Source organism: Didymella exigua (genome assembly GCF_010094145.1).
Source record: "Didymella exigua CBS 183.55 unplaced genomic scaffold M421scaffold_62, whole genome shotgun sequence".
Lineage (NCBI taxonomy): Eukaryota > Fungi > Ascomycota > Dothideomycetes > Pleosporales > Didymellaceae > Didymella > Didymella exigua.
Window position 1 is genome coordinate 127,566 of NW_022984836.1, and position 16,154 is coordinate 143,719.

A 16,154-nucleotide genomic window follows, 5' to 3' on the forward strand; every position below is an offset into this window, starting at 1 on the left:
GGGAAATAGGCCATGAGAATTGCGCCACGGGAAATAGGCCATGAGAATTGCGCCACGGGAAATAGGCCATGAGAATTGCGCCACGAGAAATACGGCATGAGAAATGCGCCCAGGTCTCCGACTGCCTTGCCTCGAAAATTACAAGGTTTGAAGTGAGGCCTAACAAGGTACCCACGGTAAGTCCCTTTGTGAACGCGGGACCATTTCGGGTCTCGAAATATTAGCGGAAGTCGCATTCCACAGAGTGTAGTTGGCACCCGAAGCTGCATCGCTTTCACACGTCAAACCTCCCCATGTTGGTGCAGAATGTGAGTCCAAATATTGTAGCAGACTGGTAGGTGTAAGACCAGAATCGTCATAACGCTGAAGCAGACGACATCCTCCAGCATCCGTCATCGCACTTTGGCTTCAGCTCAGTTCGCTTCCCTACGTCACCTTCTGTCTTGCTCCATGGTCCACAATGTCATCTCAATCCTTTCTTTCCATGCGCTGTTGAAGTCCATCTGCTTATCTTCCTGAGCACGCGATGCAACAGCGCGCTCACGCAATAAAAGCGGGGTACGCCTGTCGACATACTGCATCTCGCGGTCAATCTGCAGTGGCGGTGTACCCAGCCTTCAAATACACAAAACCCCAAATTCTCAATCATCATCCAGCCCTCTGGTTTCCAACATGACTCCCAGCAAGGCATTGTTGCTTGTTTCCGCGGGCGCTGTGGCTGCTGTCGCGGCCTCTGCCGGACAGGCTTCGCAGGGTTCTACGGGTGCAACGAAGCCAAACTTTATTTTCATCATGACGGATGACCAGGACTTGCATCTGAACTCGCTTGCGTACCAGGAGTCTGTTCAGAAGCACTTTGCGCAGGAGGGGACGTGGTTCAAGAAGCATTTCTGCACCGTGGCGTTGTGCTGTCCGTCGCGCGTGTCGCTGCTGACGGGCAAGGCTGCGCACAACACCAATGTCACGGATGTCAGGGCCCCGTATGGTATGTTGAGACTGGCTGGGCGAGGTGGGAGATCGGCGTGTTGACGTGGGCTAGGTGGGTACCCGAGGTTCGTCGAGGAAGGGTTTAATGACGACTACCTGCCGGTCTGGCTGCAGAAGGCCGGATACAACACGTATTACACTGGCAAGATGATGAATGGTACGCAGAGCGGTGTGGCAGTGACAAACTCGCATTGATCAATGGCAGGACATTCGCTCAGCACGTACACCAATCCACGCATCAATGGCTGGAACGGGTCGGACTGTAGGTCTGGCGACCGACTCGGACTTCACCAGCTAACACGTCAGTCCTGATCGATCCGGGGACGTATATCTTCTACAACGCGACCATGACGCGGAATCACGACCCGGCCAAGAACTATCCGGGCGAGTATTCGACAGACCTGGTGTCGGCCGCTGCAGTCGGGTTCCTCGACGAAGCCATCAAAGCGTCGGACAGGCCGTTTTTCCTCGGCGTTGCGCCGATTGCGCCTCATTCGGAAACCGTCACGGGTGCCGATGTCCAGTTCAATGCTCCTGTCCCTGCGCAGAGGCACGCGCATCTCTTCCCCAACGTCACGGTGCCGCGGACACCCAATTTCAACCCCAACACTGTGAGTGCCGTGGATGCAGCCGGGTCTGCTCCTCGGATTGACAAATCTCGAGACAGAATCGCGTACTAATGCCATATCCCAGACGGGCACAGCGTCGTACTTCAAGACGCTTCGCCAGCTCAATCAGACGGAAATCGACTTCAACGACGACTGGTACCGCAAGCGCCTGCAGTCGCTGCAGTCGGTGGACGAGCTGATCGACTCCATCATGACGCGTCTGTCCGCCAGCCCAGCGGTGCTCAACAACACATACCTAATCTACACAACCGACAACGGCTACCACATGGGCCAGCACCGGCTCCCGCCAGGCAAGAGCTGCAACATTGAAGAAGACGTCAACATCCCCTTCTTCATCCGCGGCCCCGGCGTGCCCAAGAACACCACCCAGAGCATTCCCTCGAGCCACACAGACATTGTCCCGACGCTGTTCGCGCTCGCGGGGATCCCGCTCAGAGACGATTTCGACGGCGAGCCGATCCCCGTCACCGCGACGCAGCTTGCGCGCAGCACCAAGAGCGAGCACGTCAACATTGAGTTCTGGGGCGAGTACCTCGTAGAAGGGAACACATTCTACGGCGTCCAGACATTCCCGGAGAACACATACAAGCACGTGCGCGTCGTGGGCGAGGCCTACGATCTCGCATACGCCGTGTGGTGCACCAACGAGCACGAGCTGTACGACATGACGGTGCGTCTCTGCTTCTGACCCGGTGGGGAGAGAGGGGGGGATCGATGCTGATTTGTGTTTTGCAGAATGATCCGTATCAACTTACTAACCTGTACAACACCACCGCGCCTGTGGGCGAGTGGCGCGTCGACGCGCTCACGGCCCGGCTCGACGCGCTGCTGCTCACGCTCAAGCGCTGCAAGGGCCGGGCGTGCACGCGCCCGTGGGAAACGCTGCATCCCGACGGCGGCGTAAGGAACCTTGGGGACGCGATGCAGCCCAGGTACGACGCGTTCTACGAAGAGCACCAGCTGAGGGTGACGTTTTCCGAGTGTGGGCTTGGGCAGGTGTTGAGTCTTGAGGGCGCGTTGGAGCCAAGGGTTTGGGATGAGCGGTGGGATGGATGGAGTTATGGGACGTAGGGTGGGACGGTGGACGGTTGAGAGGTGGACGGTTGAGGGGTGGATGGCTGAGGGGGTGGATGGTTGAGGAGGCGTGGTGCTGGACTGGAGAAGTCATGAGGTTCTTGTTTGGGTCTTGCCACGGCATGGAGGCAGTCGACGATATGTGACAGTCGACGATATGTGACAGTCGACGATATGCGGCAGTCGACAATATGTGACAGTCGACGATATGTGACAGTCGAAGCGTGGCGAAGATGCAACAAATCACAATCTACCGCCAAAAACATGTGAGGCGGTTGAAAAGTGGCGCAGACGCAACAATGCAACAGCGCGTGTTGGATCCAAGGCAGTCTATCAGCCAACAGCAACAAACACACTCATGGCTGTGGATATCAGGCCTGCCCCACCAGGGGCCGCATCGGGGCAGCTAACCGCGGCCCGCACTTAGCGCCCCTCGCGTCGACGGAGGGCAAACCATGCGGCGGTCACGACGGCGGAACACACGCAGCCATGTCTGGAGGGTGGAACACGATCGAGTCGGACGCGGTACGAGGCGCCAGACGCAGCACTTTCCCACGGATCGACGTGCTAACGTCGGCAGGGAGTCTTTACGTACCTCATCGAGAAGCTCGGGGTCAAGCATGTGCAGTTCGCGGAGCTGGTGGCGCTCGACGCCGACGAGCTGCGGGCGTTTGGCGACGTGTACGGCGTCATCTTCCTGTTCAAGTACCCGACGGGCGAGCGGGCGGGCGACGCACCGCAGGACGGCGCCTTTGACCACGACGCAGCGAGCCGGCTCTTCTTCGCGGCGCAGACGATCCAGAACGCGTGCGGCACGCAGGCGCTGCTCTCGGTGCTGCTGAACAAGGACGGCGAAATCGACGTCGGCAAGGAGCTGCGCGAGTTCAAGGAGTTTGCGGCCGAGTTCCCGCCCGAGGTGCGTCGCCGTGACGAGCAGGTGGCTACGCAGCTAACACGGCACAGCTGCGCGGCGAGACGCTGTCCAACTCGGACCTGATCCGCGAGACGCACAACTCGTTTGCGCGCTCGTCGCCGTTCATCGACGAGACGCAGCGCACGGCGACGGCCGACGACGACGTCTACCACTTCATCGCGTGCGTGCACCCCGCCCCGATACCGCCGCGGCTGCTGCTGCTGCTGCCGACACAGGCTGACCAAGACACAGCTACGCGGCCATTGACGGCACGCTCTACGAGCTCGACGGCCTGCAGCCCGCGCCCATTTCGCACGGGGCGTGCACGCCTACCGACTTCCCCGCCAAGATCATCCCCGTGCTGCAGCGACGCATCGCGCGGTACCCCAGCGGCGAGATCCGGTTCAACCTGCTGGCGTGCGTGCGCGACCTGCGGCTGCGGGCGCGCGAGTTTGGCGACGAGGACGGGCTGGAGGAGCAGGAGGACGTGCGCGCAAAGTGGCTGTGGGAGAACTCGCTGCGGCGACACAACTTTGTCGGCTTTGTGGGTGAGCTGCTCAAGGGCGTTGTCAAGGCGAAGCTTGAGAAGGGCGAGTACGACGCGTGGGTCCAAGAGTCACAGGAGCGGATGGTGGAGAGGAGGGAGAAGGCCAGGCGGCTGGGGACGGCTATGGAGTAGGTGCAGCACGAGTACTCGCGACAACAATACGATGAATGCAATGTTACTGTCACAACAATACGATGAATGCAGCGTTACTGTCACAACAATACGATTAAGGCAGCATGACTGTCACAACAATACAATAAATGCAGCGTGACTGTCACAACAATACAATAAATGCAGCATGACTGTCACAACAATACGATAAAGGCAGCGTGACCATCACAGCAGCGTGACTGTCACAACAATACGATAAAGGTAGCGTGACTGTCACAACACCAAGATGTGACCAAGTCAACGTCGACTACTCACAAGAACAAGAGACGATGCAGCATGACTCGTGCGACAAGAGGTTCGTGGGTTCTGGATCGGCCCGGACCAAGCTCGGACGACCCCGGAGGAGATGGGGGGCATGTTCGTTGATGCTGACACTGACACCCACCACCCACAGGCTGCGCTTCAGCACGTCGAGTCTCGAGTCTCGAGCCCCGAGCCCCGAGTCCCGAGTCCCGAGTCTCGAGTCCCGACATGGCCTCGCGCACTTGGACGCGGACGCGCTCGCCGTCGACCAGCAGCGACTCGTCCGACACGACCATGCTCGACGCCCCGACCCACGTCCCCCTCACGCCGACGCGCCCGCGCCAGCCGTCGGTGACGCAGCGCGCGCCGCCTGCGCAGACACCCGCGCCGGACCCGTCGTTCTCGCTGCTGCTGTCGCTGCCCCGCGAGCTGCGCGACCGCGTCTACGGCCTCGCCCTCGCGTCGCCGCACCCGTTCTGGTGGCCCGGCCAGGCGCCCGCGAGGCACGGCGTCGGCGTCGCGCTGCTGCAGACGAGCCGCCAGGTCCACGACGAGGCCGCGCCGCTGCTGTACACGGCCAACAAGTTCCTCTTTACGCACCCGAGCGACTGCACCGTGTTCCGCGTCGTCGCCTCGCGCCACGCCGCCCGCATCGCCTCGGTCTACTTTCGCATCCGCGAGCGCGACCTGCCGCTGTGGACAAAGTACCTGGGCAGCCGCAAGGACGAGCGCTGTCTGAAGCACGACCTGCCGCGCCTGAAGACGCTGAGCATCTTCCTGCGCTGCGGCACCGCCGTCACCCCGCGCCTCGTCGCCCACCTGGCCGGCCCGGCCTTTAACGCGCCGCACGCCCTCGCCGCCCTGCCGCCCGCCATGGCCGTCCACGTCCAGGCCGTGCAGAACGCGCTGGGCCAGCACGTCGCCGCCCTGCAGCAGCACCCAGATACAGCCACAGCCACAGCCACAGACACAGCCACACACACATCCACACACACACACGCAAACACACACACGCAAACACACACACAAACACACGCAAACACACACGCAAACACACACACAGCCACAGATACAGCCACACACACAGCCACACACACACACGCAAACACAGACACACACGCAAACACAGACACACACACAAACACAGACACAGCCACACACACACACGCAAACACACACGCAAACACACACGCAAACACACACGCAAACACAAACACAGCCACACACACACCCACACACACAAACACACACACAAACACACCCACACCCACCCCACCCCCCGCAGTCCAGCCCTTTGCGGCCTTTGCAGGCATCCCGCCCCACCACGCGCCCCAGCCGCCGCCCCACGGAACCCACAACCTCCTCGCCACCTTCCTGCGCCACGAGCGCGAGCTCGGCATCGAGAGCCTGTGTCTCAGTCTGCGCGACACCCTGCACGAGCCGGACACGCGCGCGGGCGACACTACGCACTACGCACCCCCGGCCCCGGCAGCGGTCGGCGGGCACCGCGAGCGCCGCGCCCAGGACCGCGAGCGGCGCGTGGACCGGAGCACCGACACGGCGACCACGAGCAAGGCCAGCGACGCGCCCCAGGTCAAGATTGTGTGCATCATGCGCGTGCCGACGGCCGAGGTGGCGCGGCTGGTGCGTCTGTATCCCGCCGAGCTGAGCGTGGACCGCGGCGGGGACGCGCGCACGCGCTCCCGCCGCCTGCACGGCGTGGACGTGTGCGTGGAGATTAGCGGGGTCCCGGGGCCGTGAGCGGAATACGTGAGACACGGCGTTGTTTGTTTCAAGTCATGTCCAGCTTTGTTTCAAGTCATGTCCAGCTTTGTTTCAAGGTCATGTCCAGCTTTGTTTCAAGGTCATGTCCAGCTTTGTTTCAAGTCATGTCCAGCTACGAGTCGATTCTTACGTGTCCGAGTGCAGATACGCCGCCTCCAGCATCGCCGGGCGCGAACGTGGGTACCCCAGGCTCTCCAGACCACAAAGGCAACCAGTCTCCGCACTGCGTCGCGCGTACTCGGGCCCAAGCTGCGTCTCCACGCCCAGCCCGTACGGATGAGCTCGCGGCACGAATCCCCCGAGGCCGGGCATGTGCATATCGACGTCGTCCCTCGTCCACTCGGCCCGCAGGTCCACCATCTTCCGCCCGCTGCACCCCTTCTCCCCATCTCGCTCCCCGACCTCGCGACACACGCAGCACACCAGCGTGCCCCACCTCGCCCTGCCCTTCTCCGCCAGGTCCAGACACGCGTAGTGGAACCATCTGAACCGGCAGTCCCCGTTGACGCACTGCGCAATCTGCGGGGCCTCGCCTTTCTTGAACGTGCCGTGGCACGCGGGCTGGTTGCAGAAGCAGATCCTGCCTGTGCGCGTCGGGTGTGTGCCGTGGAACGCGCTCCACTCTGCTTCTGCGACGTCGGCGCGGGTGGACTGGAGCGCGGGTGGCTTTGCAAAGTGCACGGTGAGTTTGGGCGGGGTGGCGGCGGGCTTGGGCGTATGGTCGAGGCTGACTGTGAGCATGGTCTCGGGGAAGACAGCCGTGTCTACTAGAGCCATGGGTTTCTTTGGCGCCGCGGTTCGTGCTCGCTTCTGCTTGCCTGCTTGTTGTCCTGCGGGCGCTGTCTTTTGCCTCTTGGCTTCTCTGGTCGTCTTTCGCTTCTTGGCTTCTTTGGTCGTCTTTGTCTTCTGCATCGGCTTCACGGGCTCCACGGGCTTCACGGGCTTCAAGGGCTCCACGGGCTTCACGGGCTCCAAGGGCTCCAAGGGCTCCACGGGCTCCACGGGCTTCACGGGCTTTACCGGTGCTGCCCGCTTCGCTGGGGACATGGGCGTGGTCGTCTTGTGGTTTCGAGGCCACTTTCGCACTTGCGCGACGGGTGCTTTGGCGTTGGCGTCGACTTCTTGCCCGAACCTGCGCTCTTTGGCACGTGGAGTCGTTGGATCTACGATTCGAATGTCGCGACAGTCTCTTGCGACTGCGCCTTCGACTCGTGACTTCTCCGTGGCGGCGGCAGCGTCCTTTGTTGCAATCGAGCAGGGCTTTGTCGTTGGAGCCGCGGGAGTACAGGCCGCGGGAGTACAAGCCTTGGGCGTAAGAGACGCAGTTCGTAGAGCGAGAGTAAAAGAATCCCTTCTGCGCAGCGGGCCAACGCGTGCTGTTTGCTTCTCCATGGGCTCGTTGCTGGACGAACTGATCCAAACAGCAGTGCTGCCTCGATCGTTGCTGGACGAATGGCCCGTCTGAACTCCATTGGGATGATCAGAGGCTCCATGGAGATGGTCAGAGGCTCCATGGAGATGGTCAGAGGCTCCATCAAACTGAGCAAGTGCCTTTGACCTCGAGTTAGTGCCTGGTTTGTGTGCAACATGTGTGCGCCAACTCACTTCGCCGAAATGATCCTGCACATCTGCTGCCGCTTCAATCGGACATGCCATCACGCCCATTATCCCGCCAACAGCCAGCGAGTCGACATCCCTCGCCACGGAGCCAGGCTCCTTGCGCTTCAAGACCGGTCGTGGCGGAAGCCCCTCGTCCGAAAACCTCAAGCGCGGCTGCGGAACAGCACTCTGGAGCCGACGCATGCTCTCTCTCGCCCCAGTGCACTCGTCCCACAGATAGCCCAGACAGTCAACGCAGTACCCCGGGGCATTGGCCGCTGCGCGCCGGACAACCTGTGCATATCCCGGATACGCCGCGGGCTCCCTCATCAGCACACCGTCGCGGCGGAAAGGCAGCATGAAGTGCGCTTGCGATGCGCTGGCGGGCGTGACGGTGCCCCAGTGCACCAACGGCTCGATGCGGATGGTTTGGGACTGGCACTGCTTCGACCTCGTGTGGAAGTTACCGAGGTTGCAAATCTGCCTCGCGCTGTCCTGGGGGAGGACGAAGATGTGTTTCTCTGAAGACGCGTCAGTCGATGGCCGATCGCAAGGCAGGTGCCGTCTGTCTACCTTCTAGCAGCTGTACGATCCTCGACACATGTCCTGCGACAAAGACCTGCAGCCGCGACGGGGTCTGGGTCGCTACCCCCACTGCTCCACGGCTCTTCGAACCTTTGATCCACAGCTTCGCCTGCAAGACTGCCATGTGGCCAAGGGAAACATCATCCACATCACACCCAACCCCATACTCATCGCCAACCTGCTCAGGCCTTAGGTGCTGGAAAAGGAAAGCACGAAGCGCATCCCCACTCGCCAGACCCGGCATGTCGAACTCCAGAGCCTCGGGCGCTGCATCCCCCGCCTGTCCGAGGTGATACTCCGACTCACTCGACGCGCGATCGATGTGCTTGCGCCCCTGCAAGTCAAGCGCGTACGCCGTCTCGTATACGATATCGACTTCCTGCAATACCGGCAGCGCGGGAGGCTCCATGTGCTGTGTGCGTGAGCCTGTCGACTGCGCGCCCGCAAATCGGGACGCCATTGGAGCGTGCGAGATCACCCTGTTGGCGAGAAGAGACGGAGCGAAAGAAGAGACAGAGCGAAAGAAGAGACAGAGCGAAAGAAGAGACAGAGCGAAAGAAGAGACAGAGCGAAAGAAGAGACAGAGAGCGAAAGGAGTGGACGTTCCCTGCCAAAGCAACGAGACGCTCTCAAAAGATGAGAATGGAGAATGAAATGGCCGAGTTGCGCGAGGGCTGGCGCGATCGTCAAGAGGTCGCTGTGGCGTGGGAGACAGCTATATATGAAAAGGTTCTGATTGTGCCAAGGACGATTTTCTGCTCGTAGAAGCAGAGATGAGGTGAGGTGAAGGCTGGACGCCGCCGCCCGCACGCGTGCTATCTTCTCTTTTCAAAACGCGGATAGACGCGCGGGACGTCTCGAACGCGTTGGTTTCGTGGCAATGGGGTGTTTGGAAGACGTTCGAGAGCTGTGAGAAGTAGACGGTTCCCAGGAGTTGTTGGGGTCGAGAAGTGAAAGCAATTGTAGGTAGCTTGAGGGTTGAACAGCCAGACTCTGCCGTCGGGATTGAAGAACTGCTTTTTGGGTACGCTTGCGTTCAATGTTCGTGGGCCGGCGGTGGACATGGTCGGAGCACGGTGAGCTTGATGCATGTAGGTTACGCCATCCATCTCCAGGCCATCATACCCATTCGCACGAAAAGGTCCCGTGTTCTGAACAAATACAAACAACGAGTAGTATCATGTATCTAGTAGCACAAATCACGACCCTCGTACTGTTCATTCATTCGCATTATAATGCCACAAAGCTCGTCGCAGCAACACATGAATAATCCCTGCTGCAAGCGTGAAACCCTTTACCCAGCCTGCTCAAGCTCTCTCACCTGCCCTGCAAGGCCCCCAGTATTACTCCATGTGCCCGCTCCAGGCTCGTTCAATTTCTTCTGCTCAGTATGTGTGGCATCATCCTTGAGATCCGCAACGTTGCCCTGGCCATGGTCCTCCGTCAGTGCAGCAAAACCACCACTTCCACCGCTGAGCGTTGAGTTGTCGTGGAGCTCACAGCTCGACTGAACCTGGCCTGGGCGACCGAGACCCCTTTCTACGGAGCCCGAATCGGCGCCGACCAATGTTGATGAGGCGCTGGTGAAAGTCCTCTGATTGTTGATGTCCGGGTTTGGTGTGGACGCAGATTCCTTGGGCGCTGTATCGGCAGGGAGGACCTGGGGCGAAAATCGGGAGCAGTGTCGGCCTCTGAGACAATCTTTCTAGGCTGATGCTGTGGGATTGCTGGCTTGGGTATCGAGAAGCATATGAGCTGAGTGCCCGTTGACTTTGCGCATGAGCCCCGACCGATTTCACGTATGAAGCAGTTGCAGCAGCACTCAAGGCTTTGCCAAACTCAGTAATACTCTGACTTACTCTGCCAGCCATAAGGGGCTCGCTGGGCTCAACGCGGCCGGAGAATTCGCCCTGGTTGGCAACGGCATCTGGATTCTGACACAAGCTGTACAGTGTTGGGAGTTGGAATTCGTTGGTGAGTGGTAGAAGAAAGTCAATTGGTTTGATGAGGTCTGTTTGTGTGATAAGGGTCGTGTTATTTGAGGAAGCTTTAGTAGCTCTACAGAGTATTATATGACGGCGTCAAGCGAACTGGCATCGCGAGAACGTCATCAACGATACCCGCGATGAAAGCTGCTATGAGCGCATATGAGGGACTTAACATCATTCAAGTACTACGTCAATCAGTCGCGTGGTAATGCGCTATTACGAGAGTCGTTGTATGTTCGCGATGTTGATACGTGATGGCCCAGACGCGTCATCCTTGGCGTTCAGGATACGGATGCACCTCTCTCCTTCCTGGCGAAGACTTACTTATGTTCCTGGAATGCAGGGTAGCACGTAGGTGATCACTATCTGTCCAATCGATCAGTATTGGTGCTACCTCAGCGCAGAATGTAGGTTGGCCGGAGAAGAGCCGAGAAGTACTCGACGGGAGGACTCGACGGCAGGCTTCAGAACGCAGGCGAAGCCTACTGCAAGCACGTTAGTGAATTTCAGCCTGCGGAGAACATAATGGAAATTAGGTGATTTGGAAACGCTGACGGAGGATCCATGCCTAAGGGTGTGCATCGATACAGTAATCATCTCAACTCTGTTGCGTGGTCAGGAAGGATGGCTATGAAGGCGGTCAAACCACAAGTACCATGAGTGTATCCTTTCGAGGGTCATGCCTGTCACTTCGTCCGACGGCACCGAGATGGCAAGGCTGCGGAAGTATCATTCTGTAACTGTCAAATATTTCGCGTGCAAAGGACAAGCTGATCCTATGGACTATTAGTAGCTCTGTAGCCGTGGGCAGTTCGTGAGCCCGCCATGCGATCTAGAGGGATCGTTCAGTAAATTGTGAGCAGACTTTGCTGACTCACAGAACGCGTGAAATGACTCATCCGTCCTATTTGTAGTCGCGAACCTTCTCTTCAAGGACCCACCGCCTTCAGTGTCGAGGATGCCGCTGAATCTGTACACCAGGTGAATTATTGCCCCAATCCATCTATGCCCATCCATCTTCCAAAATCGACAAAAACAACGCCAACCAATTTTTGCCAGGCAGAGCAGTCTGAATAGAGACAACGTACCATGTCCAGAGATGAATGGTTCTCTTAAAATCTGCTGGCGGCAGCACCCCAAAGGGAGTTGTAGATCTTGTCGACAACGTACGAGGCCATAATCGTGCGGTGGTTGAAACTGCGACCGTTAAGACCCTGCAAAGCTTTCTCACCACCAGAGACTGAGTCGAACTTGACGTAGATATCGCCTTCTGTGTTCGGGTCGACAGCGATGTGGACGACCTTGCCGTACTTCTTATCACACTCGATCTTGACTTCGCTTTCGAGGTCCTTGACCCAGCTGTTGCCCCAATTCTTCTGCTCCCTGATTGAAGGTTAGCTTGCAATCATACTGTATGCGGGACTTCGTTACTTACTCGTCAGCGTCGAAAGCATTCTCGATCTTGATGCACTTCGAAGCCATAGGCTTGTCGACAACGGGGGCGCGAGGCTTGCTGACAACGGGTGCAGCACCTTGCTTGGCGGGCTCCGCCGGATCACGACGGGCTAGCGCGTCCATTAGCTTGGAACGATCGTAAGTCTTGAAGTTGACTCCTGCAACGTCGGTGTCGTCAAGAGCGGAAGCGCCGCTGACACCGCGGTCATCCTTGCTGTGGGTGCGATCGAAGACACCACCAGATCCACCAGCGTATGCGCCACGGCCACCAGCACCGCTGAACGCAGAGCCCTGATAGCTTTGCGCCTGCTGGTTGAAGGTTCGCAGCAAAGTGGCTGTCGACTCTGGTGTAAACTTGTCGTTGCCGAGACCGACTCGAATTTGGCGGCCAGCGAGCTCAAAACCGTTCATTTCTGCTAGTGCGTCTTTAGCATTACTTGGGTCAACAAATCTGGCACGTTAGCACTTGGCAGCAGATGTGAAGGTGAGGGTCTTACTGAACGAAGCCGTAGCCCTTCGATCTGCCGGGGTTCATCTCGTCACGCTGGAGGATGACCTGCTCAAGCTCACCATAGGGCTCAAAGATCTCTTGCAAGTCCTTTTCGGTGACGCTGAAGTGAATGTTGCCAACGTAGAGACGGTGGAAAGGAGCGCCGTTGGCGCCTGGCGCAGCACCTCCCTCAGATGGTCGGGCAGCGCGGTTCTTCTCAGCTTCTGTGAGCTGCGCAATAATGGGGACACCTTTCAGCTTCTGTCCAGTCAGCTCCAGAGCCTTGGCAACAGACTCTTCCTCCTTGAACTCAACATAGCCAACGCTAGAATGCCTATTAGTACAAGCGTCTGCCGCAGATGTAGTAAAACTCACCCCTTTGAGCGACCAGTGACTCGGTCCTTTACAATCTGCGCCTCGACGACGGGTCCGACAGCTTCGAAAAACGAGCGGAGGTGGCGTGTCTCTGCACGCTGGGAAATCTGCTGCACGAAGATAGTGCGCTTATCACGATCGTCTTCTGTAGCTTCGGGGGTGGCAGTCTTCTCACGGCGGGCTCCTTTGCGCTCATCACCAGTGCGGCGTTCACCAGATCTTTCCCGTTCACGGCGGGGCCTGTCACCACGCGGGGAGCGCGAACGAGCGCGTCCTCCACCGCTGTAATAGTCACCGCCTCGGTCCCTTCGTCCTCCGCGGAATCTATCACGGGAGCTGCTTCGTCGAGGTTTGTCGTCACCGTCACCTCTGCTCGAGCGAGGCCGGCTGTCATCTCGTCGGCGGTGATCGCGGTCGCGGCTTCGGCGTCTATCACCTCGGCGGTCACCACGATCCCGGCTGCGGTCGCGGCGGTCACCGTGGCGGTCCCGGCGGTCGCTGTGTCGGTCATCCCTGCGCGAATCTGAGTCGCGGGCCTCGTCATTAGCGTGCTGCTCGCGGGTTTTTTCGACGTCGCGGGCAGCCTCCTCGAGGAGCGCATCCACATCCATAGCGCCTGAAGTCATGTTGGTGTCGGGTGAGTCCTAGCTCTCGATAAGTTGCGTCGATCGGTAATGCTGGGCGCGATCACGAGGTGGGCGCAAGGTGTTGTACGAAGTAGTTGCGGTAAGCCGTGAGGCTGAGATTATATTGCAGACTGAGCGTGTGCGGAAGGCAGCTAGTACTTCAAGTGATTTCTGCAGCGCCAATTGACCGTATAGAGTCTTGTCGCAGACGGATCGTGCCTGTTGGTGCTTGCAAAAACTGCAGTTGGTGGTGATGTGAAGGGAAAGGAGGCTGGGCTGGGACAGTATTTGATTTGGGGCCCGCGCTAGTGGCGGCAAAACGAGGAGAACTCACCACTGGGCACGAGCAAGCAGGCAGGCGCTACACGTGACAACACTTTCACCAACGTGCACAAGCTTCAGTCATAATAACGGCTGGGAACAAATGGTGCGCTGATACGCACGTTAAAATTAAAATAGGTATACGTGATCGTGGAATGTGTCCGGCCACAAGCAAGAGATGCGCCGCCCAACGTGTCGTGAGTAGTCTTACAAAACCAAACGCCGAACCAATGCTATCTATACAATCGCAACCCCAAGTTCTCTAGACGGCGGTGATCTTACGAGCTCTTGATGACCTTGGGTGCGCCCACCTCAAGCTCCGTGCCAAAGACCCAGTCCCAGAAGCGGCTAGTAACGCCAAAGCCGTTCTGGTAATCGGCGAAGTGGTGCTTGAGGTGGTACTTCTTGAGCTCCTGATACCAAGGAGGAAGCTTCTGGTGGTGGAGGAAGTAGTGAGTCAGGTCGTACAGTGTGTAGCCGAAAACACCGCCGCAGTAGGCAGCTGTCGCAGCATACCAGTTGTGGAAGAAGACAGCGTGCGCGAACTTCCAGAAAGGTGCTGCGAGCGCTGCAAACAGTGTAGGAGGCATGACCAGCCTGTACTTGTCCATCGGAAGGTAATGGTGGATACCGTGTAGCAGGAAATGTAGGGTGAGAGCGGCGCGGTTGTTAGGGAGGTGGCTGTCATCGGAGTTAGCTATTGCACGTGTAGCGATCGGAGTGAACTTACTCATCGAGGTGGAACAAGCATCGGTGGAGGACGTATTCGATGATAGTCCAGAAACCAAGGCCAAAGACCCAGTAACCTGCGAGAGATGTGTGGCTCAAATCGCCTTGAGCAGCAATGTACGTGACGCCCGCAATAACAGGCCACCAGAGAGTCGGAACCACCCACCAAGGTGTCTTGCTGAGAGGCTCCAAAAAATTACCAAACAAAGGGGCGGAATCGCCTCCCCTGTAGTGGCGTGGCCGATGGACCTGCTCAAGGTAGAAGTCCTTCTCGAACCCTCCATTCCATACCTGCATGAGCAGAGGCCTATTGAGGTCGAGGAACTTGTGTTGCTTGTAGTCCAGGCTGGGATCCGTTTCGCGCGACAGATCTTCGGCGGTTGACATGCCCGTAGCAGCGTAAAGTGGCCCCTGGTTCTGGGCCATACCCTTAAGCTCGATTTTGCCTACCTCAGATGGAGGCAGTGGAACAATCTCGTAGGGCTTGCTGCTCTTGGTGACAGCGTCCATGACCTCTTCACCGGCTACGAAGCCGACGAGGCACTCATCCAGGATCTCGTAGGCAGAGTCTGAGTGAGCGTGGGATATCTCGTCTTTTAGGATCTTTGTGATGTCTCTGCCGCCGTACTCGAGGATGAGCTCGCCCCCGCCCGGGTGACCGTCAAGGAAGTCTGTGACATCGTACACCTTGGTGCCTATGGTGACATAGCAAGACTTCTCGTTGTCATGCGACTGGACTTCGACGCTCGGAATGGTCGGAAGGCTGCGGCCTGGCATTGTGGTGGTCGTGGACATTCGGTCGATATGCTAGGAGCCTGGGTCCTCACGAGGTTTCGACGGGGTGGATTGTATTGTTTTGGCGCAGATCACTGCTCTCGGAAGACGGCGGCCACAACACGTGTTAAAGCGCAAAAGCTGGGGGAATGCGCAAGCGGAGTCGGTGCCAATGGAAGCTGAGGGTCGTAAAGGGTAGAAAGTAGCAAAGAGACGCTGGGGTAAAAAGTACTGTAAGATTGCGCAGAGAGTGTCAATAGTTGTCAGGAGAGCCAAGTGGATCGGTCGAGTCGGGCAGATCACACTTGAGCGTGGCGAGACAACTGGATAGACCCTGGCAGGCTGGAACTTTGCGCTTTCCGTTTTCCGAGCCAACGTTTCATTGGTGAGCAGAGGGCAAGTTGCTCGGCGAGCGAAGATTTGTCTTCTGACAATTGTCTTCTGACAAAGATGACGTTGACATAATTGTTGAATGATGTGCCGTTCCCTGACCAATCCTTCCTTTTGCTCCTCTCAGAATCTGCAGTTTCGCCCGCTCTACCACCATGTATCGAATAGTCGCAGCGAGTAATTCATGTAATTTATTGTTCCACGCAGAAGTACAGCAAGGTGCGGATTAGGTTGGTAAAGCTTGGATGATCTTGTTTTCGCCAGACCACACTGGTGAGGAGAACGAGCGCGATGAAACATCGATAGGGTAGCAATAGACAACTAAAATATCTCTAGTAATATTTCCAATTATTTCACATACGACCATAGGACGTTGAGAACAAGGCTTCCCGTTCGCTCAGCCCTATTTAAGCAACGTACCGGCGGATTAGTAGTTAGGTGGGTGACCACTAGCGAATACCCGCTGTTGTATG

At 58.0% G+C, this 16,154-nt stretch overlaps 7 protein-coding genes across 7 annotated transcripts in view; 3 read left to right on the top strand and 4 right to left on the bottom strand.

The window, feature by feature from the left end:
* The window catches only part of M421DRAFT_426644 (uncharacterized protein), a gene marked incomplete at its 5' end in the record, with an annotated part of 881 nt that extends 808 nt beyond the window's left edge, over nucleotides 1-73 (bottom strand). The window contains one exon of the mRNA XM_033594464.1: nucleotides 1-73. This exon is cut by the window's left edge and continues 2 nt beyond it. Within this exon, the coding sequence (XP_033442963.1) occupies nucleotides 1-56 (56 nt within the window).
* A 719-nt stretch (nucleotides 74-792) lies between these two features.
* M421DRAFT_77392 (arylsulfatase precursor) lies at nucleotides 793-2,687 on the top strand (the record flags this gene model as incomplete). The annotated part of the gene is made up of 6 exons (XM_033597315.1): nucleotides 793-985; nucleotides 1,040-1,144; nucleotides 1,193-1,249; nucleotides 1,294-1,598; nucleotides 1,681-2,286; nucleotides 2,352-2,687. The coding sequence occupies 6 exons, from the start codon at nucleotides 793-795 to the stop codon at nucleotides 2,685-2,687; spliced, it is 1,602 nt and encodes a 533-aa protein (XP_033442964.1).
* A 492-nt stretch (nucleotides 2,688-3,179) lies between these two features.
* On the top strand, nucleotides 3,180-4,601 carry M421DRAFT_10346 (ubiquitin carboxyl-terminal hydrolase 2; the record flags this gene model as incomplete). Its single annotated transcript, XM_033586907.1, has 5 exons — nucleotides 3,180-3,215; nucleotides 3,271-3,606; nucleotides 3,654-3,784; nucleotides 3,856-4,278; nucleotides 4,586-4,601. 5 exons carry the CDS (start codon nucleotides 3,180-3,182, stop codon nucleotides 4,599-4,601), a joined length of 942 nt encoding a protein of 313 aa, XP_033442965.1.
* Nucleotides 4,602-4,792: 191 nt separating this feature from the next.
* Nucleotides 4,793-6,325, top strand: M421DRAFT_104907 (uncharacterized protein; the record flags this gene model as incomplete). The annotated part of the gene is made up of 2 exons (XM_033587070.1): nucleotides 4,793-5,449; nucleotides 5,900-6,325. 2 exons carry the CDS (start codon nucleotides 4,793-4,795, stop codon nucleotides 6,323-6,325), a joined length of 1,083 nt encoding a protein of 360 aa, XP_033442966.1.
* Nucleotides 6,326-6,475: 150 nt separating this feature from the next.
* Nucleotides 6,476-8,993, bottom strand: M421DRAFT_96642 (uncharacterized protein; the record flags this gene model as incomplete). The annotated part of the gene is made up of 2 exons (XM_033598407.1): nucleotides 6,476-8,469; nucleotides 8,522-8,993. The coding sequence occupies 2 exons, from the start codon at nucleotides 8,991-8,993 to the stop codon at nucleotides 6,476-6,478; spliced, it is 2,466 nt and encodes an 821-aa protein (XP_033442967.1).
* Nucleotides 8,994-9,827: 834 nt separating this feature from the next.
* Nucleotides 9,828-13,467, bottom strand: M421DRAFT_96643 (splicing factor, CC1-like protein; the record flags this gene model as incomplete). The annotated part of the gene is made up of 8 exons (XM_033598408.1): nucleotides 9,828-10,193; nucleotides 10,393-10,460; nucleotides 10,846-10,887; nucleotides 11,400-11,491; nucleotides 11,692-11,904; nucleotides 11,957-12,427; nucleotides 12,474-12,791; nucleotides 12,842-13,467. The coding sequence occupies 8 exons, from the start codon at nucleotides 13,465-13,467 to the stop codon at nucleotides 9,828-9,830; spliced, it is 2,196 nt and encodes a 731-aa protein (XP_033442968.1).
* Nucleotides 13,468-14,066: 599 nt separating this feature from the next.
* M421DRAFT_77417 (inositolphosphorylceramide-B C-26 hydroxylase) lies at nucleotides 14,067-15,294 on the bottom strand (the record flags this gene model as incomplete). The annotated part of the gene is made up of 2 exons (XM_033597320.1): nucleotides 14,067-14,469; nucleotides 14,519-15,294. 2 exons carry the CDS (start codon nucleotides 15,292-15,294, stop codon nucleotides 14,067-14,069), a joined length of 1,179 nt encoding a protein of 392 aa, XP_033442969.1.
* Between the last annotated feature and the right edge of the window lie 860 nt (nucleotides 15,295-16,154).